Source organism: Zosterops lateralis, assembly GCF_965231275.1.
Source record: "Zosterops lateralis genome assembly, chromosome: Z".
NCBI classification, from domain to species: domain Eukaryota; kingdom Metazoa; phylum Chordata; class Aves; order Passeriformes; family Zosteropidae; genus Zosterops; species Zosterops lateralis.
The window spans coordinates 19,502,265-19,525,192 of record NC_139800.1 but is presented as its reverse complement, the minus strand read 5'-3'; the positions used below and the strand labels follow the sequence as shown (position 1 = coordinate 19,525,192).

Here is a 22,928-nt window from a genome sequence, read left to right as displayed (position 1 = left end):
TCGCAAACAGCACAGCTCACAGTCACCTTGTTTTCTCCACACCGAGTGCCGTCCGCAGCTGCATCCAGTTTGGAGCGGCAGGAGCCTTTCACTGAGCACCAGAGTGTCTGGCAAAGGTTCTGAAAAAGAAGGAAAACTGCAGCAGTCTGAGGCAGGGCTGAACTTCTATTGCCAAAATTTTGAAAAGCCTCCTACCATTCTCTACAGCCACTTAAAAACCTTGTGAGGGTTGTATTTCCAGAGGGATCAGGGTTTTCCACAAGATAGGAACCACCAAGGGTCCAACTTTAGGTACTTGTCATTACTGTGCAAAAATGGACTATTTGAAAAATAAAAAATGGTAATTGCTATCAAGTGAATTCCCTATACTACGTGACTTCAAATATTCTCTTAATTGGCTGCTCAGCTCCTAGATAAACACAAGGAAAATGGCTGAACAAACTTCAGTCACAACTGTTTGCAGATAAGGTGAACAGAAAATTAAACAATTTTCATTTGAAGAGTACTAGCCAATACAATCGTTAAATCTGCATTGCTGTCTGCCTAAAAACACAGTGAAATCAAAGAAGGTTACCAAAGCCAGGCAAGCAAATAAAAACAACATCATGTCTCCAACAATATTAATGGAGGTCCCAAAACTAGATGAGGGAAAAGCGATCAGGCCTCTTAAAACATCAGCTTGGCAGATGGCAAGAAAATGATCTGAAAAAAAAGAAGCAGTCAGCTAGTTGGCAGAGAAAAAAGCATAGTGGGCTGGGAAGAGTAAAGGCTCTGGTTTGTGAATGTTTGCATATTAAGCAACTCAGAAACCGGTGCCAGCTTAATGCAGTAGGTTGCCAATAAAACACAGCATTCCAGCTGCTGCTCCATGTGCACTGGCTCAACCCCATAAAAAAGACAGAAACTCCTGAGAGGCAACAAAGAAAGCAGGGTGAGAAACATTCCAGCTACTTTTTACCAAATCCACTTCACACAGTTGGAACTATTCTCTAGAAAGGGAAGACAGAGCTGGAGGGCCATTTCTCCCTCTTCAGTTCACATGCACAGAAGCTTTTCTTTCTTTGGGCACAGGGGCCCTGCATGCTCAGGAACTCCTGAATCATCAGGTCTTTGTGTGAAACACCACTTCCAAGGTGGAGAAAGCAGGGCTCTCAGAGGGACTGCACACTGCCAGTGGGAACAGCAGAAAAAAAAAAACCCAGTCTGGACTCGAGCTGTTTGGATGCATAGTCCAGCTCTGGAAAAGGGAACAGAGCTGGCAGCACCACCCTGTGAAGAAGGGATGGCTCGAAGTGTCATCAGAGAAAGGAGTTGATAAGAATGATCCCACTAGCAGCTCCCACTGGGCTTCTGAATGCACATCACATGCCAGATTTGGAAACCAACATATAAACTGTGCACTTCCAAAAATGCAGCCCCAATGAGCTAGCACCAATATTCATCCAAGTGGGAAATGTAGAGTTTGGCTGCTCATTTCTGACCTGCTTTTGTTTAAAATGGCTAAGCTTGGGCACAAGCTTTTAGAGAGTTCTCTTTTATTTACTTTCTCCACTGTGTGTTTACCTTGGTTTGTCAACAAGAGCACCAGAAAAAAGCTGATGGCATGGAATATCTCAAAGCACTCCAACCCTCCAGCTGGAATATAATGTCTGGGCTGCTGCATCTTGGTTCACTGTTTTTGGGCAACATACACAAGACAAACTTTGTTTTCCAATTCTCTGTTTATAGTTCAAGGGTAGCATTCCTTATGAAGGCCTTGTGAAGCCATCATTGCCAGGTTCTTAAGGCAGAGCTACCCAAGTGAATTTTCCGTTCTCTTGTACATAGAATGTATTTTGTGGGTTTAGTTAATAAAGTGTACTCTTGCACCATGCCTGAGATACTAGAGAAACTGGCACAGAAAATGGATACAACTTTTCATTGGTAGTTACTTTTCTCATTAGGTGCACCTATAGATTTCAAAGTAAGAATTCACAGAATTCTTTAACTTTGCAAGGATTTTTCCATATTGATCTCCCAGAACTGATTTCTATCTCTAAGGGTACTGAAAAAACAGCAGCATGAGAGGATGCACTATGTACTGTATGCCTCTGAAGGTAAATGTAGAAATTCATGACTCTGCTATGGACTCACTGCAAAGCAAATGGGTTTTCTTTTCATCAGCAGTATGATGTACACTTTCCATCCAAATGTTGAGAATAGGGGTCTGTGTCTCGAAGAAAGTTAAATGCAAAAAACCCTCAGTTTCACTGAAGCTAGTGGAAGTTTTGGATAAAGACAATAAAATAAGTGTTCTGATCTCCTACAGCAGTCTGTTCTATAGTAAATGATGGGTCTAGCTATGATTTGGAAAATTCCTCCATCTAATACATATTTTGCTTTTCTTTACTTTATTAGAAGGATAATATTCATATACTTCACAGAACACTTTGCTGCCTAAGTGCTTCATGGAAACCACTATCTGAATTATAAATATCAGTTTTTGCTAAGTGTAATCACTGAACCCCAGAGCATCTTCAGCTAAATGCAGATTGTTCTCTCTAAAAGGATCTGTGGATTATATTCAGTCAGATATTAAAATGTACAAAACAAAAGCAGCTTGTCAGTGAGCAAGGTTAAGTAAATAGAGGAAAGTCAAAAAGGAGTCAGACTTCTTAGACAAAATGAAAAAAAGAGTAATGATTCAACATTCCAGGTTGACTCTTGTGTTCACAATTCCATCTCCTGCCAGTGCAACTACCAGCAAAATACAGCCTTTCAGTAAAATGCAAAACAAGATGATACCAATTAATTTTCTGGCATATGTCTAGCTGTAAAATTGGTTAATCAGGAGATGTGAATGTAAAGGCCTGTTAAGTTCAAATTCAAGGAGAGACAGACTGAGCCAATACTGCAAAATTACACCCTAATTTTCTATCTCTACCAACAGACAAATTATAGTAACTAAGGAAACTGTAACAGCAGGTAATGAAAGCAATCTCTCAATACCTTCTTCAGATTCAGCAGTTGAAGTTCAACACTGGTAATCATGTTATCTATTAAGGTTGAAAAGATTAATCAGAAATAATTTCTTTAAGAGAAGGGTAGATGGAAGATACACATAATTATCTGAATGGAATAAACAGTCAACATCAGCAGTGCCCAGTCCACAGCTGTGTTCATACCAGCACTGCCAATTGCCAAAACACATCTGTGTTTGACAGGGCCAGTAGGGTGGCTATTTACTGGCTGTCTCTAGTATTTACTGAACATTGTTGCTCAAAACACAGGAAAATTAGTGATCACTTAGCTAAGCTAGCACTTGGAAACACTGTTTCTGAGCTGTGCTAGGTATAAAAATGCTGTACAGACCAAAGAGGCCTGAACATTCTAGGTACCAGTAAAACATCCTACCACTGTACTTTAAGCTAACACAACCTGTTACTCTGCAGGGCTCCAAGATCTTGTGAGGGTTGCTGTGACTACACCGGTCCCTTGCATCTCCTCACAATACTGTTTTGCTGTGCTGTGAGACAGACCCCAGGGTGCCCAGGATCCTTTATGAATTATACACTTCCACATAAATATCTAATGTTCCATGCAAAAATATTGGTTTTTCAAAATAAATATTTTCCACAGGGACCAAAATATTCTTATGTTTGTTAGATCATAAAGAGTGTGAAAAAACAGCATGTATGGGAAGAGAACACAACCCTAACTTCTTCAGGAAACGCTTCCTGGAACTGAAGATTTGTTCCCAGAATGATTTGATCAATTGAAAGCCACAAGGGTAAAGAATATTTTAAAACTGGATTTCAGGTGCATTAATAATTTACCTAAGAATTAGTATTACAAGTTTAAAACCAAAATGACTCCACTACTGAAGGACAGGCATCTAACCATGGATATGGTTAAGATCCAGGAAAGATCTTGTGAAATACAAGGCAAACAGCATAACAACTCACTTCCAGAATATGCAGAATCAAGTGTGTTAGGCAATGCACATCTAGCCTATGAGACTCTAAACATGCTGCACGTGTAAATGAGGTGCACTGAATGCACTTCCATGCTGCTTAAGAATTTTGAATTCTTACTAGGAGAATGAAGAAAAACATTCAGCACTTACATCCACATCTTCACAGAATGTAGCATTGGAACCATACTGAAGCTGGCATTGGTGGTGCACATCATAAATCACTCCAGGAGCAATGATTGGGGACTTCAGAACTTCTTTTTGAGGGATATCATCCAGACAGAAGCCCCATCCACGACTAAAAGACAAAAAAATCCATATTAAAAAACTCCCTACCACCACAGGTTTTTGACGCTTCTATACAAACTTTTAGTATCTATTTCTTGGTGGTAATTTTGATTATGGCCTATGTAAATAATTCTTCCAGATTCCAGCCAAGTTATGCTGAAATGCTGCAAACAAATTAGTTACTCTGTCTAGCAAGAGATGGTTTTAAAATGGCAAAATACAGCTTGTGAAAGTGGAAATATCATGAGCTCAGTTAGATTTGCAGAGTGGCTTCAGAGAACCCCATCGTCTCTGGTTAAAGCACACTGCTGCTCTTAAAAAGGAATGGAACAGATTTGAACAAGTAACTGAAGTGAAACACATGGCACTGTGGCCAAAGGCAAAGTCTATGGAGTTCTGTCAGTACCCTTGATGGAAAGGCTTCTTTCTTCCTGGTAACTGCAGAGAGCTGCAGATTGCACCAAACCTGAGCCAACATGACAAGACCTGAGTTCACTTCCAGATTACAAGACTATACAGAGCTTTTCCCAAATAAGTAACCAATAGGACAGTGGTATGTCCCCCATGAAAATTAACTCAAGCACACTAAAACCCCCTAGAATTATCAGTACAGTAATACAAGATGTACTTTAAACTCCAGCACAATTGTGCTCAATTTAGGCAAATGCCACAACCTGATCACTCACTCTAGGAACCGTGTGATGTACTCCTTGCTGCACTGTGACCAGGTGAGGGGAGTAGGATCATACTGCAACTGTCGGGACATAATGTATGGGCGCTTTCCAGCAGGCTCACAGTCGTTCTCCTTCCCATCGTGCTGGATTCCAAAACTGGAGATAAAAAACAACATCTAATAATTCCAGCAGACTGCTGTATACGACACTTACCTACACATTCCACTCTGTGCTTAAAAAGATACTTGCATTGGTTCCTCCCCTGCAGAGCTGTAGTTATCTGGGTGCTAAAAGAAAATGCACATATAGAACATACAACCCAAAATCTGTGAAAAATCTACACCCCGATAGGCTTTCAAATATGTCTGTTATGCACAGCAACACTGCCCTGCACAAAATGAAGAAAGACTCTCACAGACTATACTTGTGTACTTTTAAGGGAGTCCAAACACTAGTGCACAGTTGAAGCAGAAGTCACAGTTTAAACCTAAAAGTTATGTTACAGCTGTTACATCTTAGACTGCTTCCTAACACTTGTACCCAAACTTGCACCACTTTAACTGAGGTTTTGTTACATTGTTTTAAACTCTCTCATAATTACGTCTCAACTGCTTTTTTATTTTAAAAACTTCTGATAGACTGCACCAGAGATACTGTTTACAAAATTATTGAATGTTCAGTGAAATTGCCTCCAACCTCTATTCCTTCATCCTATTTAATTTTCTCAATCTATACAAACAGATCCCCATAGCAGGTTCTCTCCAGCATGTCTGGCTTGCTGAGAATTTTTTTTATTCAACAGCTTGCAGAAGTCATAAACACAAAAGTTTGGACGGGATTCAACTGAGTAAACACATATGCCTCTTCATCACTTCAGTGTGAGGATTATCTGAAATAATAACATACAAAGATATTGACATCTGAAGATGTTGACACCTACATCGTTACATCTGGAGGTGTGTAGGTCCTAAGAGCAGTGAGAGCTTACTCAGGTCATGATTCAGTCATGAATCAGAGAAAGTATGTTCAAAATACTTAAGACTATGTTTCTCAAAAATGTATCATGAGTCAAAAGTTCCAAAAGTGGAGCTAATTTCAGTCAGAATAAATTCCAGTCATGAGTCAGAAGCATAAATGCAAGGATCTCCCCTTTCTGACAGGCTTTTTCCACAAACAGGATCTGTTGAATTCTAAGGCTGCAAACATCTAGAGAGACGGTGTGGGGAAGAGCTGACTTTTGGTATTCATCCAAGGCATGGGAGCATATCTGTCTTCTTTTGTTCACCTGTTCTTACAAACTTGTCTATACATTAACTTCTCTGTATGTGTACACTAACCTGGCTTGAAGTTAACAGGGTGACAACAAACCCTACAGTATTCAACATTCTTTAGGGAGACGTCCTTAAGGAAAGAAAGGCCCTGTACCACTCCTGCAAGGGCAAGTACAGCAGTACTGAGCCTGACAGCATCCAAAGGACCCAGAGTCACCAGCCAGCCAGGCTAGATGAGGAGAACACATGGATCAATCTATGGGGAAGAAGTCTCTTCAGATCATTAGTGTGAATGAAAACAGCTCCCTGCCAGCAACAGGCCATGGGGACCAAATTACTTAAACCCCCAGCACCCAGATCCATAGTGATCATACTGATTTCAGCATTATTTATTTATACTATTTCCTTTCTGGCAATGGAGAAGTTGCCAGAAGTTGCCAATAAAGAGTGGCTAATTAATGGGCAACAGGATCATGCCATCATCATCATCATTATATCCTATCAGGAAACAGAGACTCCATCCTGACTGGTGGCTGGGCACACAGTGAAATTAACATCAATGTAGATAAAGCAATGAATATGTGCCTTAGCTAAGCAACACAGTTCAGTCAAGAAGTGCAGGCATTACAGTCAAACCAGAGTACCCATGAGATAACACTCTGCCCTGAGGAAAACAGCTGTGTCAAAACAGTTTCAAAAATCAATTTTTTTTCAAGTAAGTCAACCAAGACACCTCCAAAAATCTAAAATTCTGAGAAATTTACCTCAAACAAAAATATCCAATAATAATAATTTTAAAAAATTAACCATGTCTAAACTAAATATCCAGGAGCTTTTTTTATCTGGACCTAAGTGTATCTACATTATTATACAGAAAATACTAATTATGGAGAAATGCTCTAAAAAGACTACTTGTTTAAAAAAATTAAATATAAAATATTATAAGATTTATATATGTTTTTCTAGATGAGTTTCACTATATGAGTCAAAAATGTTTTCTAGCTAATCTACAGTACTGAAATGCCTTGACATAATGAGACGTGGAGATGATCTAAAGTAATTGCACAGAAAGAAACCTAGCACATATCTAGAAAAATTACCATGACTGACGCTTCTTTGTAGCTTAATTATTTCATCCTGATGTACTGAATAATTGTATACGTAAAACACAACAACAAAAACAAAGGTCAAAGGCTTAAGAATTTATTTTTAATTTCTTTGTTTGAAGTAAGTTTTGATTTTAGTAGTAGAGACATTAACTCACTTTTGTTTTCTTTCTATCTCACAATTTGAGTATTAACATGCAAATAACAAATTCAACTCAGACAGGTTCCCCCTTCCCTGTCAACTGTACCTGTGTCCAAGTTCATGAGCAATAGTGAAAGCCAAGGGAAGGCCAGAGTCCTCATTGATGTTGCAGCTCCTGTGAGGCTGACACATGCCTGACAGGTGGGACAAGCCTAAGGTTTCACAGGGACGGTTCATGCCAGCACAAATGTCCTTTCTAGAATCACAAAAGAGATGTGCCATTTAAAGAGCTTAAAACCAGTTGTGGAGTGTCCCTGACACTGGGTAGAAAGCTTTCATCCTATAATGTGGTAGTTTGCATTTTAAGTAAATCATAGTGGTAATTTGTTGGCATGCATCCCACACCCCAGCAAGTGTTTCCAAATAGGGAAGGTTTAAGATTCGCCCCTTACATTTCCTGTAAGGTAAAGGACCCAGAAACACCTTTGGTATCCTGTCAGTAATTGCCTCAGTGCCAGCACAGAGATATTGATTGAGCTTAGAAAGTGTAACTCAAAGCCTGTTGCTGATTTCATTGGGCCAAGGGCCAAATAGCCCACCTGAACTATTGAGTACTAACGAGAGAGAATAAAGAAGCTCAATGCATTTTCAGGGTGTTGTAGCAGCACTCTATACTGTGCTCAGCTTTGCTTTTTGTTTTTGTATTATTTTCTTTCCTTATTAAGACCTTTTTGCTTTTTCAAGACACACTCAATCATGCCGTCTCACTAATTGATAGAAGCCATTTCTCTGCAAGGGCTGGACCCTTAGAGGTATTGGGAACCCCAATAGTAAGTCTTTTACAAACATGTATTGAACAACCTGCACTTGTTCTACTACTCTTATTATACTGCTATAATTTGTAGCGAGTATTTATGCGGCTGTAGTGCCTAGATACATACACTTACTGTCAACTCCCTTAAGTCTAAATTTTAGAACCTCTATGTCTGACAGTGTTTTAAAGCATGGTTTACTAAAGTCACCATAGCTCAGCTTCATTCAAGTGAACTGTCTGAGTGCTTTATATCTGGTGAGAGAAATCTCACATCACTGTGAGACTTTATTTCACACTCTTGTTTTTAAGATTTTTGACTGGGAAAAAGTTGAGAAGGTGGAGAGTGGTCAAAGGGTGCACTTGATGATCTTGAAAGTCATCTCCAACCTAATGATTCTGTGACTCTTTTTTACTGAGCCACTTGAGGGGTGGCTTAGGTCAGGGTGTTTTTGCCTGAAAGACTAGCTGAGGACTGGGTTTTTTAGACTATAGACTCATCTTTTCTGCCACTTGTGTGCAGACTGAATCAATTTTTACAGACCTTCAGAAGTCTCATGTCATGTCATGACATAAACTCCCTGCATAACCTCAGAAAACCTCACTTTCCAGTTTTCTGTTCCTCCCTTGCTTGGACATTAAAAACTATTTTGTGCCTCCTTAATATGGAGATGTTTAAAAATCATATGCTTTAAAGCTTTAAAAGGAACACACATTTTTGCACAATACTCTTCCTTTCTGAGCTGCACCTGCACATTTCTTCAGGAGCTGCTCATCTACATGCTACCTTGTTTTGGTATATTGTCTCAAAGAGGAATAGAGCAGTCACTGAGCACAAAATGAGATAGGATCAAGTGGGGAAAATTATCTGAGCTGTGGAAATTGCTTATCTCTTGGGACCCACAAATCTCTATTTTGTGACTAAGATGCATCTCTAACACATGTAGTGCCATAAATGCACACGTAGTGTCATAAATATTTCGACCATGTTTCTGAGCTCTGTGCAGGATGAACTAAGTGATGGCATGAGCCCATAAAGGAAATATCATCACCAAATAAATGCAACTGAGCAACAGTCAGTCATTCTCATACCTGGTGAGAAGGACTGCCACATCATGGTGTGTGGGGTTGACATCACTCTTGGGATTGACACTCTTCTGCCACTTGCAGAAGCTGGCTAATGTCTTATCAGCATGGTGCACTATCTTCAAGCCTTGCTAATGGGAAATGAAGGAATATATTACTGTAAAGACCATACTGCATTACAGTAACACTTCAGTGAAGTCAGCTGTGAAGATGGGCAATCTGAATGTAATCTATTATGCTTTTCCCTAAAGTTAGAACCATCATTAGGAGCAATGACACCTATTTATCTAAAACTGAGTATTAAGTTAAAATGCTGACATTCCTGTAATTTGGGCAGCTAAAGGAAATATTACAAAATGCAGAACTCTACATACATTTTGATAAATGAGCTTTGTAAGATCCAACACTAAACTGAAAATTCCAAACATTTTATATTCTCTTGAAATCAAATTTTCCTCTGAAGAGAAGGAAGTGAAGACTTTCCTCTGAAGTGAAGATTCCTTATTGTGGGACTTCATGATCAAATTTGTCACTCAATGTGATGTGAACACTGTCATATTCAGATAACAAGTATGCTCCTAGCAGAGTATCCATTTCACAATATTTTTCAATTCCAAAGAGAAACAATGCAGTCGTAAGTGTTTCTTCCTCAAATTATTATTATACCGTTTACACGCAAATTACTGAAAACCTTAAATAAAAACTATCCAAAGTAAATGAATCCAAAATTGAATTTTTTGATTTCTGGTCTTGGACACTCACTTTATCTTGCCTCAGTTTGCTTCATTTTTAGCAAGCATAGAAGTATGGGATTGACTGTTACCAGACAGTAATTTCTGGGGAACTTAAAAACAAATTTTGAAAGATATTTAACACTGTTACTTCCAACACTGTCATTCCTCAACTGAACAGGAATCTGTGTTTTTATCTAAACAGCCACAGAAGTTTAGCAAACACAGTTAACTGGAAGTCATCATGGATCTAAGTCCTAATTGTCCTGTTCAGGTCCAAGCTCAAGTTTTTCTCACACTTATGCTGAGAGCTGTAAGGACAGACTCTATCCCAATAAATATTTCTGAAGACCTAGCTCTGAAGTTTTGTTAACTGCCTTCAACAGAACTACGACCATCTGGCTTGTGGTTATAAATTTTAAGCCACTGAGAAAATCCCTTTAAGGTGTTCCTCCAGTAAGACCTAGCTATATCATGCACAGCATTTAAAAAATAACCTTAAAATCATGACAATCAGCACATATTTAAGCACATAGTAACGTATTTGTGAAACGGAGATGTTGCAAACTATCAATATACAGCTAGTTACAGCAATTAACATCTACTGAGCCCTCATTCTTCTTTGTTTCAGAAGAGATTTGAAAAGAGAAAGATGTGTTTGAACTGCACATTAACAGATTTACCTCTTCAGAGACCTGCAAATAGCACAGCGCCACCATTTACATAATACATTTCATGCAATGCAATGCTAGGTAATTAGAACCTGAATGTTGATGTGTAGTTTCTATTTCTCATCTAATCTTCTTTGGCATCCCATGTTCTTCTGACACCGAGGAGATTCCATTTCCCCATTCTTAACCTGCTTGTTTAAATTACATTTTCCTACGCAATTTTATGCAGAAATACCTGAAGTCATCAGCTAAAATACTTTGCTAACCAGGGCAGCACTTATTCTAAAACCAGAGATGTTGAAGGTTAATAACAGAGTCAATTTAAAACATTATTTTAAGCAAATACGATTACAGCTCAATGCATTGAACTTATAACTTTTGTAAGTGATATTTTGAGGTAAATAAAAACATTACCTCCACCTCCTCAAAGAGGATGAGCCGGACTAGCACGATGTGAATTGCATTGCCAATGCTTGGATCGTGGAACAACCCTGTGACCTGTGCCAGAGACAGGAGATATGAGATTAACTGATTCTTCTATAGCAGAACACAACTTCAGAGAGAAAATACATTTACTTCTAGCATAATATTGATCTGGGGATTATTTTGCTTTCTAAATTTTCAAATAATTGAAACTTTACTGAAATGCAATAAATATTACAACTACTGCAAAGGCTAACTCTGCTAAATGAATGATGATACAGCATTTGGCAAAAGTTACTAAGCCAAAGAGAAAAAGTGTAAACAATACTATATTATGTCAATTTCCCTTTCAAAAATTTCTGAGTTCATAAAAAACACTAGCAGAAAGGAATACAACATCTACAGCCACACAACACTGATGGAGAGGTCCACTCAGGGTGCTAATAAACCAGCATATCAAATCGTCCTGTCTTAAATGAACAGGATTCTGTCACAAAAAAGCAAAATTTAGTCAGTACTAGGCAAAGTGAAACTAGTTGAATGATGGCTGCTTTCGTGTTCAGAGTACAAGAGAGAATGGTAAGAACAAAAGCAAAGATAATGACTCAATTCAAAAAAGACTCCTCATAAAAAGAACAAGAACTGAACTCTGCAAAAAATGTGACCCAATTGTAAACATCATCACAATATTGAATTACGCAGGAAAAAAAGGAACCAGAGTGGAAGATAATCACAACCTATCTATACATATCTATGTATGTGACCTGTGCCATCTATCACAGGAAATACAAACGAACAAAATGGATTGGCTTCGGGTCAAAACTGTTATGGAGAAGACCACTAAAGGAGGAAATACCAAAATGAAGTAGAAATTGTGTTTACAAAGGTCTGATTTGGGTATGTATCTTTTTCAAGGCACTCTACAGGAAATTGAAGCATTTTAAGTAACCCTAATATCTAAGGTCAGACTGCAGAGAAAATGTTGAGTCTTGTTTGTTCCTGAACCTGATAATGACTGGGTTTTATTCCAAGCATTTTTCCCTATGTGGACAAAACTTCACGTGCTTCAACAACCTTTGTACCTGTTTACTTAGGCCCATTGCCTCAGCAGCAATGGGCACAGCTTAGGGCACAGTTGGGAACATGCTGTATAAACTCACAGGACAGATCAGTCACCATGGCTGGAATTACACTCTGATTACCTCCACATATATTGCACATTTCCGTGATAACCACACAGAACATATCCTCAGTATACTCTCAAGCTCAGTATCTACTATGATACACACAGTATTGATAAGAGGTATTAATAACTAGAAGAATAGTTATATTAGAAGACATATCTATGGGCAGATGCTATGGCTTTTCCCAGAACAACTTATATTTTGAAACTTGCCACACAGGAAAGCATGTGAAGTTCAACTTTTTTTTTTTTATTCAATGTGAACTTTGTACTCCAAGAAGGATATTTATCTGGAAAAACTGCTGTATTGGCTTCAGCTGGGATAGTTAACTTGCTTCATAATAGCTCATATATTGCTGTTTGGATTTGTGACCAAAACAGTAACAATTTGGTATTTTTGCTTTTGCAAAGTTACTACAACTTCCAGCAGGCTCCTGTGTGCCTTTCTCATCCACAATATATGAAAGAATTAATATGCTTAAAACCTGTAGAATATCTCTTTGCCATAGCCAAAAAATCTGAAATCATCACTGAGCAACAGGTTCCAAGGGAGACAGAGAATTTCAGCGGAAAGAAAACTAGCACTAGCATTTATAGCTATGAGAGTTCTCTTGCATAAACCCAGAGAAAGATTGTGCCTATGCAAAATACAAGGTAAAAAATACTTAAAACCACAACGTTTCAGTTAATATATATTAATGATACTACATTTTTCTCAATAAGCAATGCTGCAAATCTGTTAGAAGATCAGCAGCATAATCAAATTCAAATTTGTTTCATTCATCTATCTAAAAACCCCCAAATACTGTACATACCATATTCATTATAGTGAGGATATATGACTCCACATGGTCACTTCCATGATATTCAACCATTTTACTGTCTGCAACCACAAGTGTCTCCACCCATCGCTCCTTGCTGACAGAGCGCCGAGAAATCCTTCTGACAGCTGCATGATTTTGTTCCCATCTCTCCCTCCGATGCTGCTGCTGTTTGAAAAAGCTGTGAGTATCTGGAAGAGTAAAAAGCAATGCTGTCTTGAACATATTTTCAAGGTTGCACTGTATGGCTGTAACACTTACAGGATGATATTAGCTAGAAGTGACTCTTCTGGCTGCCACCCACCTGACCCACTCCAGGGGCAACTCCAAAGTGACACCAGACTGCTAAGGCCCCTGCCCAGTTAGGTTCTGAATTTCCTGAGACGGATTAAACACGCATCAAAAAGTCACCCCACTCAAACAGAAGGGATTGCATCATAAGACAGAGCCAAGTTTTAAAAAAAATTGCGTTTGGGAAGCCCTTTTCAAGGAGTTTCTCTCCAGTGGTTTGGCTCTAACCTCTCTAAAGACACCAGTTGATAGTTGAAGATAAGGGATATGTTTTCCCCACAGGCAGCTCATTTTCTCATCAGGATGGCACATTAACTCCAGTGGTGTGGCATTCCAAGAATGCCTTGCTCTCTGTGCATGGAGAATATCCTTGACAAGTGGGGATACGACCAGCAGGTGTCATCTAAATACCAGCAGGGCAGCCACGGGATCCTCGCCTGCTTCCATCCCACCTGATGACAGGACAGACACTCATGGCTTCCACGGCAGTTTTGAGATCTGTGCATCTAATGCTTTTCAGGAAGAAGTCTTTGCTCTGTAGAGCTGCTAGCAACCTTGCACTGTGTTCAGTGGGGCTAATGCCTCTGCATTCACTCTAGCTCTGAATGCCAGATGTCCATATTACCAGGGAAATACCAGCAACTTAAATAATGCAGAGCCTGAAATGCAAATGAGATGCCAGTTTGACAGCAACTGCTGGCATTTTTCCAACCCATAACCCTGAGAAATGCTTCTACAGTGATGGGATGTCCCAAGTCCTACAAAGGATAAGGAGCATTTGTTTCTGTTACATGTATTGCAGTAGTCCCTTGCCATCTCACTCATTAAAGAGGATGTCCTAATTCCAGATGAGGCACATCTGCAGGCCAGAAAGACACCTCCAAGTGCTCACAGACTTTCAAGCATCACCTCCATGACTGTGTGACAGGGGACAGTTATCCAGCATTACCTCCATGTTGTCCTCCAGTGCTGAGGAGCAGTTACCCAGATACTCTGCCCTTGTAGAATGGACAACGTGGCAGCTGGGTCTCAGGTGTAGCCTGTTCACACTGGCTACACCTTTGTCATGAATGAGCTGTTTGCCCTTTAGACCCAAGAGCAGACAGAATAATCACATCTTGTGTACCTAACAAAATGTGGCACCACCGGATGTGTATATCTCTTGGTGTAAAAGATGGTGAGTATCGTGGTTTATATATTCAGGTTTTCAGATAGTCATTCCCTGAGGTCAGCCTGAAAGATGCCTCAATCTTGATAACACATAATGTGTACAATTGAAATATGCCACATTAATAAACAAAATAACATTGGCGACATTTAGAACTGAGCCACCGTGCACAAGTGTGCTGCACACAACAGCAATGAGCTATCACTGCTATAACCTGCACCCTAACCTCACTAACCCTCACTGCAGCACCACTCCAGATGTCTCCCTCAATCTTTGTTCAGTTACAGCAATCGTCTCCTCAATGAGGGGCTATTTATGAGCTAGTATTCATTAACTTCCCTTGTACATTTGCACAGTTTTCAGCATTCTTATTTCTATGAAGCACAGTTCTCATTATCTACGTTTTAAAGAGTTTTGTGCTGAGAAAAACCTTCCCACAGTTACCTGAACAAAAAACTCCTTTCAGACTGCTGGTAAAGTGCTTTGTTTATAGCCAAATAAAACCTCAGGCCAGCTGTCAGGTTTTCTGTTTACAGCTAGAGAAAAGTATTGCTAATTGTCTGGGCAGCTGATAGCACTGGAGGTAAAAATGTTTAAAGCCATAGAGTACTGCAGTGCTGAACAATACTCACACAGTTTGGAGTCCTGGTTAAGCATGAGGCTCTGTAATATATGAAAATATGAGAAGAGGTGAAAATGAAATGCCAGATAGCCAGAGGATTCTGCAGAAAAACTCTCCTCAGTGATGGAAAACCTCCTGTGTAGGGTGCATCACCTGGACAGGTGACATCCAAGGACTGGATCCCCACTGTGTGGGGCAGCTTTTTTAGTTACACAAAGCAGAGAGGGATAACCTCTTGGAGCCACACAAAAATACAAGCAGCTACAAAGTATAGTTCTACTTCTGCTTTTATGTCTCTCCAAATGTTGACTGTCTCTTTTATCCATCTAACTGTGAAGTTAAATAACCTTATTTTGCTTTTACCTTCAAAGACTTAAATGTTACAAGTGATTTCAGATTTACTGAGAAATCACATGCACTCTGTTGTTCAGGCATGGAAGTCTTGACTGGGAGCCCACCAGTTCAGGACTATCCAAGAAGTGAGGAAGTCATGAAACAATTATCTGAGCTAGGTGATCAGGACTGGGACTAGGAACAGTGCTGCCTGAGGAAAGCCTCTCTTCCATCATAACTGCTGAGCACAGCTGATTCCACAAGAAACAGGACAAACTCCTACCCTGAAGGTTTCCATGGATTTCTGAAGAAGTATAACACACATAGGAATAATGCTGGAGTCCTTAGGAAGAGAAAAGGAATCTAGTGCTGAGAGTGTAGCTAGGACAGTCTAAGACTAAACAAAAACAAGGTTGGTAAGAGAGTCATGCAGTAACAATGAAATTCAAGCAGCAGTACTCAGAAGTTTCTAGCTGTTGTGGGAGATAATTTTGCAGATGTGAAGCTTTCATTAGAAAAACTGATTCAGCCCAACAAGCAACATGCCATGTCCTAACATGGATACTTGATATCCAGACATTTGACTGCATAACCAGAAGAAATGTTGTAGATGACAACATTTCATCAGCTTCTAGATAGAAACGGCTGATAAACTTCAGCAAAATGGTTGGGTTTTAAGATCAAATTCCAAATTGATTTTAGTGAAGATAAAAACGTCCCTTGAAATTGCCCTACAAATCCCACTTGACTAACAACAACATAAAAGACCCTTAATTTTCAGCTACTAGGAAAGATTTTAAGTTGTCTATGAGATTCAACCATATAAGAAAAAAACAGTATTGCACAAACTTCTTCAGGACAGTTTAAAGCTGCATGGTGTTGGGATACAAATCCCTCTGGGCCCCATCCACACAGGCCCAGGGGTGTTCAGAAATATGAGGGCTGAATTAAAACCTTCAGAGAAACTAAAATACATAAATCCACACAGACATGAGGTAGAAATGCAAGTTTCGTTTTAAATAAATAGAAAATATTTTAAGTGCCTTAAGAAAATAAGAGACTGAATTAGCTAGTAAGAAAAAAAACCCTAAAGCCTAGTTTAAAAGTGAGTAGCTTTACCTTTTACAAAGTTAACTAAGTTCTAGACATAATGTAAACAATGTAGCCTTGCTAGCATTCCTAGATAGAACAGATAAATATAGGTAGAATCTGTGTAAGAAATTAGAACTGCTTTAGCACATCAATCTTAGATTAGGATAGGTCCAACAAGACTGGAAAAATCATGTTTGTACCTGATGGGCTAAAAAATAGAATAAAATGCATTGCTTTGAGAATGCTAACATGCTCACAGAACACAGATTATGAGTGCTGTCACTGCTGCTGCTGATAAAGATGCTGCCACTTCTGCTGGGGACTTTATGCTAGAAGACTTTCGGCATACTGGCACGAACTGTAACAACTTTGTCTTCATGAGGCAGATTTTAGCCATGCAATAAAGGACTTTTATAATTACCCAGCTTCTACAGTCTTCAATGAAGACACGCCAAAACCTTGACACATGATTTCTGTATGTGAAAGAAAAGCTCTACCCTCTAACAAATCAATTTCATTTTTCATCAGGTGACAACATTCTTTCGCGAGTCTTTTGTAAGAAAGAGCTTTCTAATCTTTAACTATCAACGATCTCACTTATAAAAAAAAACCACTTAAGTCCTCTTTCACTTGGAACAATTCATTCATCCAAAATGAGCTTGATTGTTAAGCAGTAATTTCTGCTTGCCTTCCACCACTCCAAACTCCTTAAAGAGCAAATATGACTCACTTCACTCAAAGGCATTATCTGTGATTTCCACAAAAAAGGCTTTTTCTCAACTTTTGTTTCCTGATGGTGTTGCTCAAGGAAGAGTGCAGCACACCGCGCAACACAAGGGGACCTCAAGGTGCTAACTACACATAGCCAGCTTTCAACACCTTTGGAGGTACACAGGGCTTTGCAGAAGCAAGGTGAAAATGTCTGGAAGTCCCCAGAAGAGGAGGATGACTGAGTTGTAGAGGAGAACTCTACAACGGAAGACTCCCACACAAAATACAGTAGCACTGATTTGTGTCTTCACTTTCTACTCTCACCTCGCTTCTCTTTGCATAAGAGCTCTGTCATTTTTGCCACTCTATACTGTTCACAGCCAAAATACGACCCCAGACCAGAGGTGTGAATGATGCTAGAGGAATAAACTTCCACAGTGTTCATAACTTGCTACATTATGACTCTTCCAAAAACCTTCACTTTGTTCTAAGACATGCCTTTAGTTTAAACATTAAGAAAATGATACGGTTTAGGGGTGAGTTTTTCAAGAGGTCAATAAACTTTTGAAACACATTCACAGTATAAGCAATACTCTCACTCATAAGAAAGTGAGCAACTTTCATGGCTGGCCTACTGTGAGAACTCAGTAATTGTTTACAAATCATATGCAGTAAGCAATCCCCTTCCCCTGTTCTAAGTACCCCTCCTGAAATAAACAAGGTAGTTTTGTACACACAGGAGCTGCATATAAACAGACAAAACTAAATCTGGATGATGACAATGTGAGAGTAAGGACTAACATGGTATAATGGGAAAAGTGTTGTAAAAAATAAAGCAAGTGCATGAATTTAAAACTGAATAGATTAATAAACAAGCTCTTTTTTAAAGAATTCATAAAACAGGCCAAGCTAAGTCACACAAATGCTGAGTGTGAAGAAGTGTTCACACAGGAAACTATTACAACTACTTAATCATGTACAAGCCCACGCTGCCAACACCCAAGTCCCAGCAAAAACAAGCACAGAGAAAGAAAGCTTACAACTCAGCAAGGTTTGTTTAACTTTGACATTCCTCCTGTCAAAAACATGGCATATCCAATAGTGAAGTCTGAAGTACAACACCACTCTGAAGCAGAATGAAGCTGAAATTGGACCTGCCTTGACTGATGCACTTAATCAGATACTGCTGCTGAGTGTCTGCTGCTCATTACCACTCAGGCTGTAAAGATGGACTGATAGATGTACTGGGCATCAGGAGTACACAGAGAACAATGTCGTGGGAGACTTATGCCTGAAGTTGCCAATGTTTTGCATCGATGACTGTCCTTCTGCCTGAATGTTCTTATTTTTTTACCCAGGAATTAAACCCAAGTCAATAAGGGACAATTAAAAATTATAGCTGTGTCAGATGTTTTCCTAGGAGTACATTACACCATGTAATTTGAACTTTCCATGCTCATTCACTTGGCAACTTCAGTGTCTGCTGCCTCTTATTTTGGTGAAAACATTAATGAAACGGATTAGAAGAATAAGGTGACATTTCTATAAATTTATCTAGCTCTTGGTAAAATGGCATCTGAATACAGTTTAACTTGCAGCACAATTCTGTTAAAAATTAAAGAAAAAAGAAGTACCCTCTGTTACAGAATACAGTCATTGTGACAGAAATTTGCTGATTTTTACAAATTCCAAATTCCCAATGAATTATGTCTATGTAATAATGTCTCTTACCAAATAATTTAAGAACTGCTAACCTAAAAATAATGGAGAAATGCAGTTTTGAAACACCATTATGATGAAAATGAGAATTAAAATATATGGGCTTTATTAATAATCTCTTTTTATGTTTCTCTGAAAATTCATTCACACAAAATATATGCAAAAACCTTACAGTGACATCTTGAAGTAGTTGTCTGCATTGTCAGGGTTGATCTGTTTTTCAGTTTGGTCTTCCAAACAGTATCCAGAACCTCTCAAATCAGACTCCAAGAATTTCTGTTCCATATTTTGGTTACAAAAAATTTATGTTCCATAAATATAATTCACACAATAATGGAAAAAACCCAGACTGGTTACGTGCTGGCAGAGGTCACCCATGAGCTGCAGTCAGGACCAAGAAAGGACTAAAAGGCTACAATGTCTTATTCATTACAACAAAGACACTGAAGTGCTGCAGAGTGCCCAGAGAAGGGCAATGGGGCTGGGGAAGGCTCTGGAGCACAAGCCAGATGAGGAGCAGCTGAAGGTGCTGGGGGTGTTTATCCTGGAGGAAAGGAGGCTCAGGAGGGACCTTATCACTCTTTACAACTCACTGACAGGAGGGTGTAGCCAGGCGGGGGTTGGTCTCTTCTCCCAGGCAACTAGGGACAGGATGAGAGGAAATGGCCTCAAGTTGAGCCAGCAGAGGTTCAGGTTGGGTATTAGGGACAAGTTCTCCAAAAAGCATGCCAAGCACTGGAAAACACTGCCCAGGGCAGCAGTGGAGTCAGAATTCCCAGGGATATTTAAAAGATATGTAGATGTGGCACTTAGGAACATGGTTTACTGGTGGACTTGGGAGTGTTGGGATAAAGCTGGAATCAATCATCTTAGAGGTCTCTTCCAACCTAAACAATTCTGTGACTCTATTCACTTAGCTTGAATCCTGCAGGTAAGTTTGTGCTGGCACTACAGAACTCAGAAGTGAAAGAAAGTGCTCAAATGTTCAAAGGGTACGTGTTTTATAGGGCTTCATGGACAGGAAAAGGTTATGCACCAGAAGGATTAAGAAATTGGCAGCACAGGTCTCTGGAGTACCCTTTTGTTCCTTAAAGTCACTTAAGTGATTTTCACAAAGGCACTCATTGCAGGCTGCCCTAATCCCAAACTCCAAGAGCTAGCGAGACTTTAAGAATAGTGGACAGAGCACCAATGAAAGGAAAGGTGCCAGAAAAAACCCTAACCAATTAAGCTGGAAGAAGCAAAGGACAGGAAAGGACTACTAAGGACTATAATTCCAAGGATCTGAGCACTGTGGATGCATTACATGAAAGATTTGCTCTTTGCAGGTAGCTCAGACAAGAGAGAATGTGGTCTTCAAGCTGTGAAGATTGCAACCAGCCTCTAAAGGGACTAGAGGCAGCTCAAAGGGGCCTTCACCTCCTGGCTTTATTAAGCTGGTGCGTGCAGCCAGAGGCTGGGTGCTGTCCCACAGGGACTGGGGAGAGCCATTCCTCTTGCACAGAAGCAACCTGGGCATCTTACAGCATTCGTGCTCACATAGAGAAGTTCACAAGGCCAACTGAAACTAAGCCCGGTAAACACTAGCAGCCATCTCCTCATGGAAGAATAACTGAGAAAAAAACCACATTTGGTTAGTGTATTTACTTGTGAAAATATTTTACTTCGGAAATTGGCAGCTCCACTTTTATCAGACACCAAAGTCCATATGGTACTGATACCTATCAAATCCTAGTATGAAGAACCATTTTGTTCTGTTTCCAACAGAACCAAGCTGAAGAATAGCAACAGAGGCAGGTGTGACAGCATAATTCTCTCCTCGGGGCTGTAATGTGCTTTCTTCCACACTGGTCCATCATCAGCCAGTGTTTCCTGTGATTTGACCAGAGATAAACTGTTCCAGATCTGAAGGGGAGCACTTGGGTTCCCCTATGCAGACAAACAAGAGGCTTCTGCTCTCTTTTGCTTTCTCTTTTAGCCCACAGAATCATAGACCAGCCCTCTGCAAACACCTCAATATGTCACTGCACCACCCTGGAGAGGACAGACTGCTGCTCCATACACCCAAGGGGCCCATATTGGCTTTTTCAGCCTTGCAACAACCAAGGAAGATCTTCCTCCACACAGACACCCTTTGCAAAATGCTCCCTGTAATATCCTCATCATGCCAAAACCAGTACGTTTTAAGGGCTTAAGGAGTACAGGTGCCTTTCTCAAATACTGTCAAGGCCACAGATGGAACTTGCCATAAGATAAATCACTACAGTGGGAACTTGAGTTAAGCACAGAAGGGAGGAATTTGCAACAGGAAGGCGCTATTCCAGGCCTGGCAGCAGGATCTGGTTAGCACATCCTGGTTAACACATCCAGACAGAAATTCCTCCCATGGCAAACGGTGCAAAAAGAAGCACCTGCTCATGCATGTATCACCCCAAGTTATGGGAACACCATCTGTGACCATCCTGTGGCTCCCTGGAACTTGGGCTGTATGGACATGGTACTCTAGGACACCAAGTAAAGGACCAATGGGATGGTGCTTGATCCAAAGGTGATGATTATCTTCTGCTTGATCTCACCCTCCCCTGTCCTCCTCCTTCTATTTCTATTTCTTTACCTCACATTCATTGTTAAATAAAATCCATATTGTTAACTTCAGCATATGGTCTTGTTTGCACCTTAATTCGGGCAGAGGCATGTCTCACAAATCAGATCTTAACATATGCCCAGCCCAGTTCTGTTCTTATGCTCTCCCACGCAGAATCACAAATTTAAGTGGATTTAAGGGCCTCCTCTAAGTCCCCAAGACCCAACCTGTGCACCACAGGAACTCCTCACTGGCTCATCATTTCCCTTCAAGTTAATAAAGCAGAATCAGCCACTTATATCTCTCTGTGTGTGCAAATGATCAGTACAGAGCCAGCTGGGACCAGCTGCTCCTGCCTCCTCTCCAGGAGGGATAGGAAGGAAGTCAGAGGCAAAACACACACAGGCAACACAGCTGGGAGATGCTACCCCTCCTGTGATTACCCAGGCTGCTGAGTGGTCCCAGAAGAGGATGCAGCCTCCCTGCATGCTGATACTCTGCTCCAGCTCATACCATCACCCTCACAAAAGCTGAATCTCAGCAGTTTGGTTAGAAACTATGTATGAAAAGCACAGCTGATAAACTAAAGTTATTTCACATCATCCCACTACTGAACTGCTCCTTGTCCTGATCTTACAGCATTCTTTTGCACCTCCTTCCCTAACTGCACCTCTTCCTTTCTAAAATACCAAACAACTCCCCTCATTGAATCCTTGGCAAGGTTCCAGCTCAGCTGCGACCTCCAGGAGTCCAGGCATCTGAACCCCTCACACCATTTTCAGACCAACTCTCTTTCAGATGTCAGCACTCTTTGCCCTGACGCCTCCACTGTGCACAGACTCCTTCTGGGTCAAAGACAGCTTGGAAAGTGCTGTTCAGCTCATCCCCCAGGAATCTCCAAACAGCTCTAAGAGTCAAAGCCAGCAGGCAGATAGTTGTGCCTGTCAGACCTGCTGTGGCAGTGTAAATGTTCATGGCAGAGACTCAGCTCAGCCATTTCTCTCAGCAGTCAGGATCTGGCCACTCTTGAGCAAGAGACTGAGAAAATTTAATGTATGCACAAAGAGTGCTGTGTGCTACTTGGCAGCCATGCCAAAGAATACTGGAGTATTTCACTGATCAGCACAAACATGATCTCACTGTGTGGGAATAGTGGCGAACGTGAATATCCACAGTTTTTCACAATGAGAACAAATGCCAGCTCAGCACTTACCTTACATATAAAACATTACACGGTGAACCAAAATAT

General features: G+C 40.2%; 1 protein-coding gene across 1 annotated transcript in view; it reads right to left on the bottom strand.

Annotated features, from left to right (window-relative positions):
* The window catches only part of ADAMTS12 (ADAM metallopeptidase with thrombospondin type 1 motif 12), a gene marked incomplete at its 3' end in the record, with an annotated part of 144,342 nt that overhangs the window by 55,334 nt on the left and 66,080 nt on the right, over nt 1–22,928 (bottom strand). The window contains exons 4-10 of the mRNA XM_083884040.1: nt 13,154–13,350; nt 11,147–11,230; nt 9,337–9,461; nt 7,540–7,689; nt 4,927–5,070; nt 4,106–4,250; nt 27–119 (exon numbers count right to left, since the gene is read on the bottom strand). Of these exons, the coding sequence (XP_083740166.1) occupies nt 27–119; nt 4,106–4,250; nt 4,927–5,070; nt 7,540–7,689; nt 9,337–9,461; nt 11,147–11,230; nt 13,154–13,350 (938 nt within the window). The remainder of the gene's footprint in view (nt 1–26; nt 120–4,105; nt 4,251–4,926; nt 5,071–7,539; nt 7,690–9,336; nt 9,462–11,146; nt 11,231–13,153; nt 13,351–22,928) is intronic.